Genomic DNA, 18,412 nt, shown 5'->3' on the forward strand with positions numbered 1-18,412 from the left:
AAAAAAAAAAAAAAAAAAAAAAAACAAACCTGCCACCCTTGGTATATGGGGCTGGTGCCCTATTCACTGAGCCACAGGTGCTGCTCCAGAGTATCGTTGTACATAATTTCGTAGAAGTTTGGAATGTAGTTTTGTTATTAATACTTTCAATAACTATTAGAATTAGTAGGTGTGTTTTCATATTTATGGTAGTAAACATAGTTGTGCTTTATTCCAACACAATTTTTTACCCAGCCTGGACTTAACATTTACAAAATTGTTTTTTGTTTGTTTGTTTGTTTGTTTTTTGGTTTTTTTTTTTGAGATAGAGCTTCAAGCTATCCCCCTGGGTAGAGTGCCATGGCAACACAGCTCACAGCAACCTCCTTGAGCCCTCCTGGGCTCAAGCGAGTCTCCTGCCTCAGCCTCCCAAGTAGCCGGGACCACAGGCGCCCGCCACAACGCCTGGCCATTTTTTTGGTTGCAGCTGTCGTTGTTTTTGGCGGCCCGGGCTGGATTCGAACCTGCCACCTTAGGTGTATGTGGCTGGTGCCTCAGCCACTTGAGCCACAGGTGCTGAGCCTACAAAATTGTTCTTTTGGGCAAAATATGGGTTTGCTTTTCAATATTGTTACTAGGAATGAGTCTTAGGGAAAACATGTTCTTGTTTTGGTAGATCCAGAGCCCAACAGCTGGTTGAGTGAGTTTCTTTTATCTGAAATGCTTGGGATAAGAAGTGTCCCCGATTTGGGGTTTTGTAATATTTGCATATACATAATGAGATATCTTGAGGATAGAACCCAAGTCTAAATGAAATATTTATTTACATTTTGTTTGTGCATTATACACATAGCCTGAAGGTAATTTTTTTACAATATTTTAAATAATTTTGTGCATGAAACAAAGTTTTAACTGTTTCTTTGATATGGAATTTTCTATTTGTAGTGGTGTTCTAAAATTGTAAAATATTGGTATGTCTTAATTTTTATTGATCTCTGAAAAAAAAATTTTTTTTTTCCCTAAAACAGAGTCTCAAGCTTTTACTCTGGGTAGAGTGCTGTGGCATCTGACTCTTGGGCTCAAGCCATCCTCTTGCCTCATAGTTCTTCTCTTTTCAGTATTGACAGGGTCTTGCTTTTGCTCAGGCTGGTCTCAAACTTGGAAACTAAAGCTATCCAGCTGCCTTGGCACTCCTAGAGTGTTAGGATTTAGGTGTAAGCCATCACACCCGGCCAGAAAATGTTTTTTTGAACAAGCTAAGTCCAAAGTTTATCCTTCAAGACAAGTAGTAGAAAGGCTTACAGATTCCCTAAAATACAGGTTTCTAATAACTTTTTATTTTTTTTTTTTGAGATAGAGTCTCAAGCTGTTGCCCTGGGTAGAGTGCCCTGGCATCATAGCAAACAACAACCTCCAACTCTTGGGCTTAAGTGCTTCTCTTGCCTCAGCCTCCCAAGTACCTGGGACTATAGTCGCCTGGCACAATGCCTTGCTATTTCTTTCTTTCTTTTTTTTTTGGTTGTAGTTGTCATTGTTTGGCAGGCCTGGGCTGGATTAGAACCTGCCATCTCTGGTGTGTGTGGCTGGTATTATAGTTGTTGAGCTGCGGGCGCCAAGCCTTTTTTTTTTTTTTTTCAGAGACAGAGTTCAGTAGAGTACTGTGGTGTCACAGCTCACAGCAACCTCCAACTCCTGGGCTTAGGAGATTCTCTTGCCTCAGCCTCTGGAGTAGCTGGGACTACAGGCACCCAACACATAACGCCCGGCTTTTTTTATTTTTGTAACAGTTTGGCTGGGGCTGGTTTGAACCGGCCACCCTTGGTATATGGGGCCTGTGCCTTACCCACTGGGCCATAGGCGCCTCCTGTTGATAACTTTTGCAGAGGTCCTCAAACTTTTTAAACAGGGGACCAGTTCACTGTCCTTCAGGCCGTTGGAGGGCTGGACTGCGGGCCCCGGGACAAGTTGGCTGCTAAGCAGGACAAGGAGCGGTTGCCAGTAGGCCGGATAAATGTCCTTGGTGGGCCAGTTTGAGGACGCCTGCTTTAGAGGTTATATACCATCAGACTAAATACAAACTTTTAGGACTTTAATTAAAAAGCTGACATGTCCATCAACATTACTAACTTAACTTCAAACAGAAATCAATTACATGGGACTGAACTAATTTTTATGACTTTTTATTTAAAATGTTACTGACTCTGTGTTCTGTTTTCCAGAAGTCAAAAAAAAACCCCTTCTCTGTCTCTTCAGCTATTTATAGCCTGCAAGATTATATATATATATAAACAAAATTTGAAACATTATTCTCTCCTTGACTTCTCTGAAATTTAAAAACCATTTATAAATATTCTTAATATCTGACAATATAATTATTTATATAAGTTCAATAAAAATCTACTTTCTTCTATAGAACACAATACTGGTTATTTTACCAAGGCCTTGACTGATAGGACATTTTCAGAGCTGTCCAGACTGCTTTAAAAAATTAAGGTTGACTTTATAAAGCCAATAAAAAGACTGTTAAAAAAACTGACTATGCTGGGTGGCACCTGTGGCTGGGTGAGTAGGGCGCCGTCCCCATATACTGAGGGTGGCGGATTCAAATCCAGCCCCTGCCAAACTGCAAAAAAAAAAAAAAAATAGCTGGGCTTTGTGGCGGGTGCCTATAATCCCAGCTACGCAGGAGGCTGAGACAAGAGAATCACCTAAGCCCAAGAGCTGGAGGTTGCTGTGAGTTGTAATGCCACAGGACTCTACCAAGGGTGATAAAATGAGACTCTGTCTTTAAAAAAAAAAAAAAAAAAACTTACAATGCTTGGCCTTGTTGCTGAGTGGTTAGGGCGCCGGCCACATACACTAAAGCAGGTGGGTTCGAACCTGGACCGGGCCTGCTAAACAACGACTATTGCAACAACAACACTAAAAATAGCTGGGTGTGTGGCAGGCACCTGTAGTCCCAGCTACTTGTGAGGCTGAGGCAAGAGAATTGCTTAAGCCCAAGAGTTGGAGGTTGCTGTGAGCTGTGACGCTACAGTACTCTACCAAGGGTGACATAGTGAGGCTCTGTCTCAAAAAAAAAAAAAAAATCACTTTCTTAGAAGTCTAGGAACTACAAGTTGCTTTAAGACCTTGAGAAAAAAAATTAGCAAATAATTCAGGTAAAACCTTGACTTGACTCAAGAGGCTTTCAAGTCTAACCTGAAATTCCTCATAAAAGGATCCAACAAAGCTAATTTAAAAAAAAAAAACAAAACCTAGATGGTTAATATTACTCTTACTATGCTTTTTTATTTTTTTTATTTTTTTTTTTTTTTTGCAGTTTTTAGTTGGGGCCAGGTTTGAACCCCCACCACCTCCCGTATATGGGGCCGGTACCCTACTCCTTTGAGCCACAGGCACTGTCCTCTTACTATGCTTTATAGAAATAGACCCAGTATACTGAGAATACAGTTTATTTTTGACTAATAAATTGATTCTGATGTAATTTTTCTTTGAAAAAATAGAAAATTAGAGAAAAATATGGTTTAAAAAAAACTAGCTCACCTGAATTAGATGCTAGCTTTGTCTACAGTGCTAGCTCATAAAATGACACATAGCTGGGCATTTAACTTTAAAGTAGACAATAAAAAAAATTAAAAATATTTACCCCAGGCCAGGCACAGTGGCTCACGCCTGTAATTCTAACACTCTGGGAGGCCAAGGGAGGTGGATTGCTTGAGCTCATAGGTTTGAGACCAGCCTGAGCAAGAGTGAGACCTCGCCTCTAAAAGTAGCTGGATGTTGTGGCCGGTACCTGTAGTCCCAGCTACTTCAGAGGCTGAGGCAAGAGAATTGATTGAGCCCAAGGGTTTGTGGTTGCTATGAGCTGTGACACCATGGCTGTGGCACTGTGGCACTCTACTGAGAGCAACAAAGAGAGACTCTGTCTAAAAAAAAAAAAAAAGTATTTAGCCCAAAGTACAGGTCTCTGACATTTAAAGTGGCTATCCCAGAAAAAACATTACAACGACATGCTAAAAATAATTGTCCCGGTCTATAGAGTATATGCCATAATATATATAATTAGAGGTTTCATTTGTCTCCAAGACTGATGGGAAAAACCTACTAAAGCCTTAAGCCTCAACAAAGATAGCTCAACTCACTAGCCCATGTGACTGCTAAATGGTTTCGTAACTGTGACTTCATCTGTATTGATGTGAAGAAGCCAGATTGGGCTTCTACTTACTTCCTTAAGTAGTTTTTCAGATATTTTCCGGGTCCTGCGTTCCAGTAATGGACCCACCCAGACCAAAGAACTTACTCAGTGGGACTTAGACCCATCACCCAAGATGGCCTTTCTCCCTTTTCAAGCCCTCCAGTATTTGACCTTCAATCTCCGTCATGACATGCCCGGCTACCTCCTGAATATGTTATGCCACAATCTAAATTACTTAAAAAGAGACCCCTTGCCCTGCTTCTTAACCTACGTACATTCTAGTCAGTAACCAGGTTATCCTCAGAACATGGAGGGAAAGACCTGACAAACAACTCAAGGAAGAGTGGACTGGCCCCTGGGCTATCCTGCATACAACCCTTACCGTGATTAAGTTACCTAGGTTACATCACTTCTACATCAAGCCTTATCCCTCTGAGAAAACCAGCAAACTCAAGCCTGACCAGTAGACTGCACAACTATGAAGGGATGAGAGTAAAAGACTTCAGTGTCGGAAGGAAAAGTAGATTATTCTCAGACATGTGTGTTCATCATTATATTTAATGTGCTCCTTGTTGTCTTTTGTTAATTGTACTACATGTTATTCCCAGGATAACTTTAAACTTATCCCTCGCCCAAAGAAGTTCTATCCCTGGAAGAATATAGTAAATCATAATTATTTTCATTTAAAATCTATTTCATAGATATGAAATGTAATAATAGGAGTGAGTAATGAAAGCATGTGTGGTAAGAATAAAATGGAGTCAGTCAGGCTGGGGCCAACATGACACCTGGTCTGGTTGGTTTGGGTCCTACATGACCTTTACCTCCTGGCACTCAAAAAGTTTGAGATTGTGGAACATTAGGGATGCTGAACCTATATTTACACATACAGCTCATGAGCCTCAATCATAATTGTTAGAATTTTGTAATAGTTAATGGGGGAGGTTGAGAGTTATAGGCTGTAACAGTTCAGACTTTTGGGTATGGATTCACACCTGCTACTTTCTCTTGTATGACTTTGTGCAACTTACCTTTTCTCTTTTAATCTTAGTTTATCAGTAAAATGGTGATATAATATCAGTCTTGCAAGGTTATTGTAAAGATTAAATGTTTATTGTACTTGAGGACTAGATAATGACCTAGAAAAGAATAAGCCGTATATAGGGAGTCTACAAAGTTTGTGTGCAATTTAATTTTTTTTTTTAAATCTTTGAACTAAAGATTCATCTGGTCATTGCTTTTTAATTTTTTCTTTTTTTTTTTTTCTGAGACACAGTCTCACTGTGTCACCCTCAGTAGAGTGCTGTGGCATTATCGCTTACAGCAACCTCAAACTCTTAGGCTTAAGCGATTCTCTTTCCTCAGTCTCCCATTGTAGCTAGGACTATAGGTGCCCACCACAACGCCCGGCTCTTTTTTGTTGCAGGTCTTGTTGTTTAGCAGGCCTGTGCCGGGTTCAAACCCCAGCCTCCATGTATGTGGCTGGCACATAACCACTGTGCTCTGGGTGCCAAGCTTAGTAATTCTTTTTTTTTGTTTTTTGAGACAGAGTCTCACTTTGTCACCCTCAGTAGAATGCCATGGTGTCATAGCTCACAGCAACCTCATACTCTTGTCTCAGCCTCCCCAGATTTTTGTTTCAGCCTTCAGACAGTCTCACTCTGTAGCCTTGCCATGGTGTCATAGTTCACAGCAACTTTAAACTCCTAGATTGCCTCAATCTCCGGCAACCTCCTAAGTAGCTGGGACTACAGGCACCTGCCACAACTCTGGGCTAGTTTTCCTACTTTTTTTTTTTTTAGAGACAGAATCTCACTTTGTCACCCTTGGTAGAATGCTGTGGCATCACAGCTCACAGCAACCTTCAGCTCTTGGGCTTAGGTGATTCTCTTGCCTCAGCCTCCCAAGTACTTGGGACTATAGGTGTCCACCACAACACCTGGCTATTTTTTTGTAAAATAATAGTTTTGCAGTTTAACCAGGGCCTGGTTTGAACCCACCACCCTTGGTGTATGGGGCTGGTGCCCTACTCACTGCGCCACAGGTACTGCACTCTTTTTTTTTTTTTTTTTTTTGAGACAGAGTCTCACTTTGCCGCCCTCTGTGTCTGTGGTGTGCTATGATGTCACAGCTCACAGGAACCTCCAACTCTTGGACTTAAGCGATTTCTCTTGGCTCAGCCTCCCAAGTAGCTGGGACTGTAGGCGCCCACCACAACACCGAGCTATTTTTTTGTTGCAGTTGTTTAGCTGGCCCAGGCTAGGTTCAAACCCACTAACCTTGTGCCTGGTGCCGTAACCATTGTGCTATGGGTGCCGATCCTAGTTTTTCTACTTTTCATAGAGACAATAGTTGCTCTCTTGCTCAGGCTGGTCTTGAACTCCTGAGCTCAAGCAGTCCAGAGTGCTAGCATTACAGTCATGAACCACGATGCCTAGCCTTGAGAAGAAATCTTGGTATAATACTTTACCAACCGGTTTCTCACAGGTAGCTAATACCAGCCATTTAGTTTTCTGGGACTACCATAATAAAACACCACATACTGGTGACTTAAGCAACAAAAATTTATTTTCTCACAGTTCTGGAAAGTGGAAGCCCACGATCAGGTTGGCATGTTTGTCCGTGCTTAAGCCTCTCTCCTTGGCTTGTAGGGTGACCTCTTCCCTGCCTTGTCCTGTCATGGCCTTTCTTTCTTTTTTTTTTTTTTTCTTTTTTTGGTAGTTTTTTGGCCTGGCTGGGTTTGAACCCCGCAACCTCATATAGGGGCCAGCATATGGGGCCAGTGCCCTACTCCTTTGAGCCACAGGCGCTGCCCATGGCCTTTCCTTCTTTTGAATCCCTAGTGTCTCTCCCTCTTAAGAGGATGCCAGTCATAGTGGACGATGAGGCCACCCTGTAGGCCACCTTTTAACTTAATCAATTTGAAATCCCTATGTCCAAATATAGTCTAATTAGAATAGAGATCAACCGTGTGACCTCATTTAACTGTAATTACTTTTTTTTTTATTGAGACAGTCTCACTTTGTGATCCTCAGTACAGTGCCTTGGCGTCATAGCTCACAGCAACCTCAAACTCTTGGACTCAAGCAATTCTCTTGCCTTCAGCCTCCTGAATAGCTGGGACTACAGGCGCATGCCACAACACACCTGGCTTTTTTTAGAGAGGAAGTCTCACTCTGGCTCAGGTGACCTACCTACCTTGGCCTCCCTGAGTGCTAGGATTACAGGCATGAGCCACTGTGCCTGGCCTTAACTTTAATTACCCTTTTTAAAGGCTTATGGCCAAATGTATGTTGAGTTATTAGTGATTAGGACTTTAAAACATAAATAATGGGGAGGGGACACAATTGAGGCCATGCACCTACATTTATGCAAGAGCTAACATTTGTTATTTATGGGATGCTGATTGTGGCACTTAATGCATATCATCTGATTTTATGTGGATATCTACTCTTTTTTTTTTTTTTGAGACAGAGTCTTGTTATGTCGTCCTTGGTAGAATGTTGTGGCATTACAGCTCACAGCAAGCTCAAGCTCTTGGGCTTAAGTGATTCTCTTGCCTCAGCCTCCCAAGTAGCTGGGACTACAAGTGCCTGCCACAACGCCTGGCTAATTTTTTTTTTTGGTTGCAGTTGTCGTTGTTTAGCAGGCCCAGGCCAGGCTCAAACCACCAGCCTCGGTGTGTATGTGGCTGGCACCCTACTCCCTGAGCTATGGGAGCCGAGCCTGGATATTTGCTCTTGGTTATTAGTATCTATATTTTGCAGATGATTAAGGCTGAAGGAGATGAAGTAACAAGACTAAGATGAGATTGGAATCCTGGGCTGTGGTGTCCATGCTCTTAGACAAGAATACTAGGAAATAAAAACAAAGGGAAAAGGATTAGCATATAAAAGCACAAATCTATATCTGTTTTGCAATTTCAGTTAAGGTAAGTAAGCAACCTGTGAAACAGAAAATCATTTATTATCAGCCCTGGTTGACTACTAATTTTTTTTTTTAGATTTTATATTAGAAACAGTGACTTGAAGTTTGAGATTTTTTTAGCATGATTGTACTCTCAAAACAAATTATTTTCAGAATTCTCAAAATGTCTTTCTTCTTTTATTCTTTTCCAGAGGATTCTAGTGTTCCAGAAACTCCAGACAATGAAAGAAAAGCAAGTATATCATATTTCAAGAATCAAAGAGGAATACAGTATATTGATTTGTCTTCTGATAGTGAAGATGTTGTTTCCCCAGATTGCTCTAATACAGTTCAAGAGAAAAAGTTTAACAAGGACACAGTGATTATAGTGTAAGCCACTTAATAGAGTCATTATATCTGCGTGTATAACAGATTTTTCCAGAAAAAAATTACTTAATTTAAAATACTTTGGTGACGCCCCTTTTTTCTAATCTCTTGACCACATCTTGATTATTTTGCCCTAATTTATAGACATAGGAAGATTCGTGCATGTGTTTTCTGGATAAGATGGTTTTCAGTAAAAGGGAAAAGCATATGTAAATATTTAATTTTTTTGACACTCCATAGATAGAGAAATTAACTAGTACTTTTGATCATGTATAATTGCTTTATGATATGTTCTTCAGATTGTGAATCAGATCTTTTTAACATTTATTGGACCAATTCTGTGAGGTACATACTGTTTTATGATTAGGAACGTAACAATGAACAAACCAGTCCCAACTTTCTGCTTTACTAGAACTTATATTTTAATGAGGTAGAAAGATAATAAACTAAAAATGCAGCATGTCAAAGGATAAATATTACGGGCAAAAGAGCAGGGCGATCTTAAGTTCAGGCCCAGGGCATAGTTTCCACAGAGCAAGGTTAGAAGAGGGAAAGGGGAAGAGAGCGAGTCAGGGAGATACCGGAATGCTTCAGAAGCAGTCACTCATTGTCAGCATTTCCCACATTTGCTTTATCACCTTCTCTGTAAATAATAATAATTACAGGTACCCTTACAAATTAAAAAAGAAGTATAATTATTAATTGGACACTTTACCTCCAATATTTTTACATTTTTTCCTAAGAGTAAGAGCATTCATTCACTTACATGATAATAGTTGTATTTCAAGCTCAGAAATACCAGTTAAAATTGGTACAATAGAATTATCAAATACACAGTCCATATTTCAGTTTTACCAGTTACCCCAATAATGTCCTTCATAGCTTTGCTTCTGATTCCTTCAGGAATGTCTTTAAATGAAATGAAAGGGAGAGAAAAGCTAAACTTAGTAATGTGCTTAGTAATGTAGTTTTTCTTTTTGGTGCAAGTTTCATATGTTGTCATGAACAGATAAATAGTTGGAATTGGAAGACTAGCAGTCCTTGGACCCTATCTTGAGTAGTAATTTATAATACACTTCACCCAGGATTACATGTTGGATTTAGATTGTTCTATCTCTTTAAACTCATTTAACATGAAACAGTTTCTTAGCCTTTTTAACAAAAGATGGAGTCTGGGTATATTGCTCAGGCTGGTCTTAAATTCTTGGGCTCAAGCAACCCTCCCCCCTCAGCCTCCTGAGTAGCTCCCATTTCTCAATGTTTTTTGTTTCTCAGGATACTGACATTTGAAGGTAACAGATCAGATTGTTGAGGATGTTTCTAAATTGGGGTTTACCTAATATTTCTTCATGATTAAATGTGGGTTAAGTAGAAGGATACTACGTGAATGACCTCGTATCCTCAGCATGTCTTGTCACACTGAGGCATGTGTCAGGAGGCACATGATAACCATCTGTCCAATTATTGATGAGGTCAACGCTCAACAGTTAGTGAACACGGTCCTTGCCAAGTTTCTTATGTTAAGTTACCAGTTTTCCCTTTGTAATGATTAAGTGATCTGTGGAGGGATACTTTGAGACAGGGTAATGATCGTAGCCACTAGCCATCTTTGCCTGATTCATTTATGATAATGATGGTTGTAAAATGGTGGTATTCTAACCAACATTCTAGAACTTATACTTTTATTTGATATTCTCCTATAAAATTTCACTTTTTTCCTTATTCATTTATCTTTGTGGTACAATAAATACCAAAATGTCATCACAGATGTCCACTTATTCAGTAGTTTATAATCCATTACTATTACTATTCATTTTGATGTACAAATTAGGCAGAGTTGGCAGAGGAAGACCCCTTCAAGCAGGTCACTGTATCTCTTTGAGAGGTTCACATCATTTTTGGAACCTTTCCTTCCTTTTTTTTTTTGAGACAGTCTCAGTATGTCACCCTCGGTATAGTGCTATGACGTCACAGCTCATAGCAACCTCAAACTCTTGGGCTTAAGTGATTCTCTTGCCTCAGCCTCTCAATAACTGAGACTATAAGCACCCATCACAACGCCAGGCTATTTTTTTGTTGTAGTTGTCATTGTGGTTTTTAGTAGGCCCAGGCCAGGTTCAAACCCGCCAGCCCCAATGTATGTGACCGGCACCGTAACCACTGTGCTACAGTTGCCAAGTTGGACCTTTCCTTTCTGACACAAAATAGTCTTCACTGGTACTTTTCCTAGGCCCGGCATTAGAATTAGTGGTTTCTCCAAGTAGCTCTGGTTTCTTTTAATAGAAAATAATATTTTGAAATCTGGGGATTAGATATGTTCTTTCTTTGCTACTGGTGAGGTAGGAGGTTATGCCATTGCCCTTTTCTGCAGACGGAGGGAATAGGAGAGAGGTAGAAAGGAAGAGACAAAGGAACAATGTGTGGGGTTTTATTAACTCTAATCTATCACTACAGGGTTTTTCCTTGCCTCCCATTCTGTATTTTCTGGTAGTAAGAGCCTTAGCTTCTCCTAATATGAATATATTTTACTAAATTGCTCCATCACCTAGTGTGCATAAGCTGGAGTGCGGTGGTGTAAGGTACAGCCATAGCTCACTGCGCCTCAAACTCCTGGGCTCTGGTGATACTCCTACCTCTGTTTTCTGAGTAGCTGGGAGTATAGGCATGTACCATCTGCTCAGCTGATTTTTAAATATTTTTATAGGGTGGTGCCTGTGGCTCAGTGAGTAGGATGCCGGCCCCATACACTGAGGGTGGTAGGTTCAAACAGGCATTGTAGCGGGCACCTGTGGTCCTAGCTACTTGGCAGGCTGAGGCAAGAGAATCGTCTAAGCCTAAGAGCTGGAGGTTGCTGTGAGCTGTGACTTCACAGCACTCTAAAAATAATAAATAAATTAATAAATGTTTTTATACAGAAACAGTCTTGCTATGTTGCTCAAGCCAGTCTAGAACTTCTGGCCTTAAGCAGTCCTCCTGCCTTAGCCTCCCAAAATGCTAGGCATACAGGCGTGAGCCACCATGCCCAGCAACCATAAAATAGTTTGGCCATTTAGCCTACTAGGTAGAGTTCATGATTTCTGAGTTTTATTTTGTTTTAGATTGAGAGTATATACTCAAAGCACTTGGATTATTAATTAATTTAAATTTTTCTTTGTGTTATTCGTTTGAAATATAGATAAGATTTATTAATTTCTGCCTATATTCCTTTGGGTTTTTTCCTTCTGTTCCTTTAAAAATTCTTTTACTTTCAAATATTTAATTTTTTTTTTTCCTTTTTGAAACAGAGTCCCACTTGGACACCCTTGGTAGAGTGCCATGACTTCTTACCTGACAGCAAACTCTAACACTTGGGCTCAAGGGATCTTGCCTCAGCCTCCCAAGTAGCTGGGACTATAGGCACCTGCCACAATGCCCAGCTATTTTTAAAGACAGGGTCTCACTCTTGCTCAGGCTAGTCTCGAACTCGTGAGCTCAGATGATTCCCCCGCCTCAGCCTCCCAGAGTGCTTGTTTTCTTTTTTTTCATTTTTGTTTTTGTTTTTTGGAGACAGTTCTCCTTCTGTAGCCCAAGGGAGAGTACAGTGGAGTGATCATAGCTCCTGCAACTGAAATCTCCTAAACTCAAGTCTTCCTCACTATTTCAGCTTCCTGAGTAGCTGGGACTACAGGAATGCACCACCAGCAGCAGCTAATGTTTTAATGTTTATTTTATTTTATTTTATTTTTTTTTTTTGAGACAGAGCCTCAAGCTGTCCCCCTGGGTAGAGTGCCGTGGCATTACAGCTCACAGCAACCTCCAACTCCTGGGCTCAAGCGAGTCTTCTGCCTCCGCCTCCCAAGTAGCTGGGACCACAGGCGCCCGCCACAACGCCAGGCTATTTTTTGGTTGCAGCCGTCATTGTTGTTGGCGGGTCTGGGCTGGGGATTCGAACCCGCCACCTTAGGTGTACGTGGCTGGCGCCCTAGCCGGTTGAGCTACAGGCGCCGAGCCTTAATGTTTATTTTAGAGATGAGGTCTTGATATGTTGCCCAGGCTAGTGTTGAACTCCTGGGCTCAAACAGTCCTCTTGCCTGGACCTTCCATAGTGCTGCCATAGGCCTAAGCCACTGCACCCAACCTACTCTTTTTTTTTTTTCTTTTAAGCCTAACATACTAATGAGATCAAGTTTTTTTGTAGAGGCATAAATTTTTCTCTTTCTTCATGTTATTTGTTCCTCTGTTGTTTGTATTTCCTGTAAACTGGAAGTTAAATCTATGCCATGATAAGATATGTGGTAAGTATGAATATTTTTTGTATCAAGAGGCACATGAATTTGTCCCACTGTGAATGGTCATGACTCCCATCCTTAGGTAAATGCTGTGACTGCCAGAAGAATGAAGATCTTTGAAAGTCATTATCTAGGACAGGAACTGTAAAATAATTCAACCTTGACTGCTTTCATATTCTTGGTGAACAAAGGCAAAGTCAAATAAGGAACAGGGAATATAGAATAAGAATTCAGAATTGAGTACATTAGTAAGGAGAAGTGTGGGTGTAATAATGTAAAGGAGACACATGTAATTGTCTTCAAATATTTGAACTACAGGCCTACTGATAGTGGAGATTTTTTACCTTGTAACTACAATAGAGAAGTTTGTCAGAGCAAAGTTCAAGAAGTCAATCTGGAAGCTTCTTAAAATAAATATTTTCAGCTCTACGCCTATATCTCAGTGAGTAGGACGCCGGCCATATACACCAAGGCTGGCGGGTTTGAGCCTGGGTCTTGCCTGCTAAACAGCAATGACAACTGCAACCAAAAAATAGCTGGGCGTCGTGGAGGGAATGTGTAGACCCAGCTACATGAAAGGCTGAGGCAAGAGAATCACTTAAGCCTAAGAGTTTGAGGTTGCAGTGAGCTGTGATGCCAACTCTACCAAGGGTGACAGCTTAGACTCTGTCTCAAAAAAAAAAAAAGAAAACATACATTTTATATATATACACACATATTTTCATGATCCTTGGGAATTTGCTTTTAAATGTTTTAAGTGAATTTTAGGCATTACTACTGCCCTGAAATATACAACAGAACTAACATGAATAGAGAAATTACTAAAATGAATATTCTGGGTATGTATCTAAGAGACTAGTCCAAAATTAGAAGTTGCATAGCCAAATCTACTTCTGCTGATATTAAGAATGTACCTTAACTATTTTTTTACCTTGCTTTTTTTATCTGATCTTTGTAACTTCTATTCGTTTGTTCTACTGATTTCTAGGATGCCTACTATGTTAGAAAACTAAAATTTCAAAATGAAATTTTTTTTTATTTGGAGGATAAATGGCCAAAATTGGATTCCAAGTGTCTTGTTATATAGGATAAATGTATAACATGAAATAGAATAGGAAAACAGTTAGTTGTTGGAAAATAAACCCTCATATGAAATAAATAATTTCTTTTATGCTGCCATACTACCCTGAACATTCTTGAACTTAATGTAAAATAAAAGCTCCCTGTTTCCTGAGGAAATGTTTTGTTTCTGGCAGGTTCTTAATATTGAATGGGACCATTTCAGCTTTAATACTTAGATCCTGATCACATGGGTAGGCCATGAAACTGGCTTTATCATTATCAGCATCATTTCTCAGGGGCAGTGTGACAACATCGTCTGATATGCAGAGCGTTGGCAGTAGAAGATCAGGAAGGAGAACATGGGCATGCAGTGAATGTGTGTGTATCTTAACAAAATAAATGCCAGCTGGTTGCCTTTGTTCTTCTCTTTCCCATCCCAGATTTGAGATACTTGTTTTCTGCAATATTCTGACTTTGGTAATACAGATTCATGCACATAAGTGTACTGGAGTTAAAGAAGTTCTCTGCTCTTGGCAGGTGCAGATGCGCGTCTGTCTTATGTATGTGTACATAGACAATGTACTGAGGTGACATTAATTAGCAGCAATACATTAAAAGTGTTTTTTCCTCCTCTGAAAATATTTTTAGTTCTGAGCCATCTGAAGATGAAGAGTCCCAGGGCCTTCCAGCCATGGCACGTAGAAATAATGATGATATTTCAGAATTGGAAGACCTCTCGGAGTTGGAGGATCTTAAGGATGCTAAGCTTCAGACTTTGAAGGAACTTTTTCCACAAAGAAGTGACAGTGATTTAATTAAGGTTATACTCTTTTATAGTAACTGGATGCTGTAGCTGTAATGATGATGAAATCTCCCCTCTATCAGGTGCTATAATTAGGGGTGGATGGTCATTTTTCCAAAAAGTCTTTATGTTTGACAATAATTATTAACTCAACTTTATGTAATAATAAAAGTAAATGTAAGAAATTTATTTGCTAAGAGTTTTAGCTCATTAGTATGTGAGATTATTTACCTGTAAATAATAAGCTTTCAGATCCCACACAGATGGTAAGTTTTGTGGCATTTGAGTGGCTTTAAAATGTGGAACCTCCCTGTAGTCAGGACACCCACTCCCTATCCCCAGTCCCATGATAAGGGTTGCTATTGTCATTTAGTGCCTGAAGCCAGTGATGCTGAACTCTCTACAGGACTGAGGATAGTCTTTATAACAAAAGATTGTCCTGTCAAAAGTACTCTCACTGAGAAATAATTGATTTAACTAGAAAGAAACAAAATAAGTGTCTGTAGTTAGACTAAAAGTTTGATCTGCAATAGGTATTGTTGTAACTTGTACAACTGAGAGAGAAAGTCGGACCCCACTTCTGATGCAGTAATCAATAGGAATTTATTAGGAATTTAATACACCTGCAGGGGACTGTTACTGTGGCCAGCAAGCAGCCCTGAATATCAAAATCAGAGGGGCTTATATACTATAAATATTGCTGAAGCAAGCAAGCGTCTACAAAAGCTAAATCATTGCAGTTAGCACAGCTCAGCATAACTCAGGGGTCACAAGGCAGGGGTACATACATTAGCTTATAAGGGGTTACATAACTCAGGGTGGGGGTACATGCTGACTTAGCTCATATAAGCAAATCACATTGGGGTTACATAGTTCACAGCGGGGTATATGAGTTGAGAAAGTTTCCAAAGAACTCAGGACATCTCATCAAGGGCTCTTTTTGGCATTACAGCCCCTCCCTGCATGCTTCCCTATCTTTAGGCCTCTTCTTTCGCACCCTTATGGGGGCTGGGACTAGAGGGTTGAGAAGTTTCCCTTTTAAGGGTAGGGGGCTTGTTCCCCACTGGTCTTAGTGGGGAATCAAGGGGATCTGGTCATCAGTATGACTTACTGTAAGAGGAAATAAAAATTGAGTATTCAATTAGGTTTTCGATAGAGAATAAATCTCCGAGAATTGGTAAACAGTAAGTATATCCTGAGGTCTGCCACTTACTAGTTGAGTGAAATATTTAATTGCAAGTCCTTAGTTTTTTTACCTCACCACTTCTCCTTTCCACAAATTCCACAATTTGAGGTTTGGCAGTTACCATATCTGTACAGGCCAGGCAGGTAACTTTGGAGTGGTGAACATTGACATATTATAGAGTACATAATCTATCTAGCTCTAGCAGGATATGGCCATGTGAGCTATCAATGATAGACTAACATTAACTAGATTTTTCAAATGAAAATCTAAAGATTAGATTTTTACGTTATGTTGGTCATCAGTTTGAACAGTTTCGTTGGATTATGTATATATTATAAAGATCACTCAAAAGTGCCCAATTCAGTGATTTTGAGCAGATTTATAAAGATGTGCAGTAATCACCATAATCTAATTTTAGAACATTTTTAATCATCCCAAAGAGAAACCATGTACCCATTAGCATCACTTCCTAACATCTTCCGTCTCTTCCCAAGCCTTAGACAACTACTAATCTACTCTTTTTATTTCTTTTTATTTTTTTATTTTTTGCAGTTTTTGGCTGGGGTTGGGTTTGAACCCACCTCCTCTGGTATATGGGGCCGGCGCCCTACTCCTTTGAGCCACAGGCACCGCCCGTAATCTAGTCTTTTTAGTGTGATCTTTATAGATTGGCCTGTTTTGGACATTTCATATAAATGGGATCATATACCATACTTTGTGACTCACTTTTTTTTATTTAGTAGAAGATTTTGAGGTTGTAGTATGTAATGCATTCCTTTTAATGCTAACTAATTTCAAGAAAGAAATAAAAATATTGTTCAAGCCAAATAAAACGTATCTGTGAACCATAGTGGTTCTGTGCCTGCCAGTTTAAACTCTTTTAAGTGTAGATTAAATGATTTCTCTTGTTCTGTGTTATTAACATAATTCACTGGATTTTTTCCCAAAATCATTTTGATACCATCTTGAGTCTACATTTTTCTTGCTAGCACTGGTAACATTTCTGCTGATACAATTCCCACCCATCCCCAGAAAAAAAAATGATATGTAGCTACTTAAAATGTTAGAAAGAGGTAGCAAGGAGGCTCAGTGCCTGTAACTCAGTGGTTAGGTCACATACACCAGGGCTGGCGGGTTCAAACGTGGCCTGGTCCTGCTGAACAACAATTCCTACTACAACAAAAAAATAGCCGGGCGTTGTGGGGGGTGCCTGTAGTTCTAGCTACTTGGGAGGCTGAGCCAAGAGAATCGCTTAAGCCCGAGAGTTTGAGGTTGCTGTGAGCTGTGACGCCATGACACTCTATCAAGGGCAACATAGTGAGACTCTGTCTCAAAAAAAAAAAAAAAAGTAGCAAGGAAAGAATTTCTAACAATAAATGCAATGGGGGATTAAGATATTCTGCATAAGGGAACAAATCTTAGTTTAAAAATAGTTTGCCAAATTTTCATGTTGTTCAATAGATTGCCAAATAATGTTATTCAACAAGAAATACCTTTTCTAGTTTTGTAATTTTAGGGGGAGAATGGGATTGACATGGTGTCTGAAATAGTGGGAATTTAGTTTAAACTAACCACTTTAAAGCAGAGCCATCTTGATGTATATAAAGTATCCCCTTCATGTCAAGAGATTTAAAGGTGATGTTTATAAATTACTTGACAGAAGGTTTTGGACCCATAAAAAGGATTCAAGAAGTTGTGAAATATAAATTTATTCCTAGGCTTAGTAGAATATGCTTTGGTTATTTTGAAAATGAAGAGGCGCTTATAGATATCTGAGGATCCAAAATTAAGAAACACTAGTATGGAAGAGAACACTCCTAAAATTGATTTGAGGCTGTTTGATTTCATATAAAAATAGCTATTTTTTAAAACTAAGATCTTGTTAAAGTAAGTAACTCATTGGAAATATGGGAGGTTATGATGAGAAAAATAACAGGATTTTAGTTGCTTCTGATATGTAAGTTACTGAACTATGTACAAATAGGACACATATAATCTTGAAACAAATTCAAGCAATTCAGTAAAAATCAAAAGCCCTTCCTCCTGTTCATCTTAAGAGTATTAGATTTAAAAAAAGAGAATTGTGCTCCCCTTTGCCCCAGAAATAAAGGAATATAATAAGTAAGCATCTGCCAGTCTCCTCCCTCTGTCTCTATCTCGCATAGACACATAATTAGGAAGTTCTTCTGGCTTTGGTCTAAAACCTTATAATTAACACTGGAATAAACTGTATGTAGGTGATTTTGCTTTAATTTTCTTTTATAGTGATGATAAGTAAATCTGATACATTTAGAAATATGTTTAGATAAGTTCATACTTTTTAAATAAGCCATATTTTCTGAAAAATTATCTTAGGACTTGATGAACTTAAACTGTAATATAGATACTTTTCTACCTTCTATATGTTACTAGTATGTTTCTGATATGTATCAGTAATTATGAAATAATTTTTAAAAGGGTTATTTTTACAATATTTGTCTTTTCTCATTTTGTTAGTTGATTGAATCAACGAGCACTATGGATGGAGCAATTGCTGCTGCCTTGCTGATGTTTGGTGATGCAGGTATGCCTTAGTTTTAAGCTGTGTTGATAGATTGTTGTTGTAACTTCTTTTTTTTTTTTTT

The 18,412-nt window shown here is 39.3% G+C and overlaps 1 protein-coding gene across 1 annotated transcript in view; it reads left to right on the forward strand.

Annotated features, from left to right (window-relative positions):
• The window catches only part of SMARCAD1 (SWI/SNF-related, matrix-associated actin-dependent regulator of chromatin, subfamily a, containing DEAD/H box 1), an 89,297-nt gene that overhangs the window by 23,712 nt on the left and 47,173 nt on the right, over nucleotides 1-18,412 (forward strand). The window contains exons 3-5 of the mRNA XM_012810555.2: nucleotides 8,296-8,473; nucleotides 14,449-14,620; nucleotides 18,285-18,351. Of these exons, the coding sequence (XP_012666009.1) occupies nucleotides 8,296-8,473; nucleotides 14,449-14,620; nucleotides 18,285-18,351 (417 nt within the window). The remainder of the gene's footprint in view (nucleotides 1-8,295; nucleotides 8,474-14,448; nucleotides 14,621-18,284; nucleotides 18,352-18,412) is intronic.

The sequence above is a fragment of the Otolemur garnettii genome, unplaced genomic scaffold (genome assembly GCF_000181295.1).
Source record: "Otolemur garnettii isolate 467f Iridium unplaced genomic scaffold, OtoGar3 scaffold00137, whole genome shotgun sequence".
Classification (NCBI taxonomy): Eukaryota; Metazoa; Chordata; class Mammalia; order Primates; family Galagidae; genus Otolemur; species Otolemur garnettii.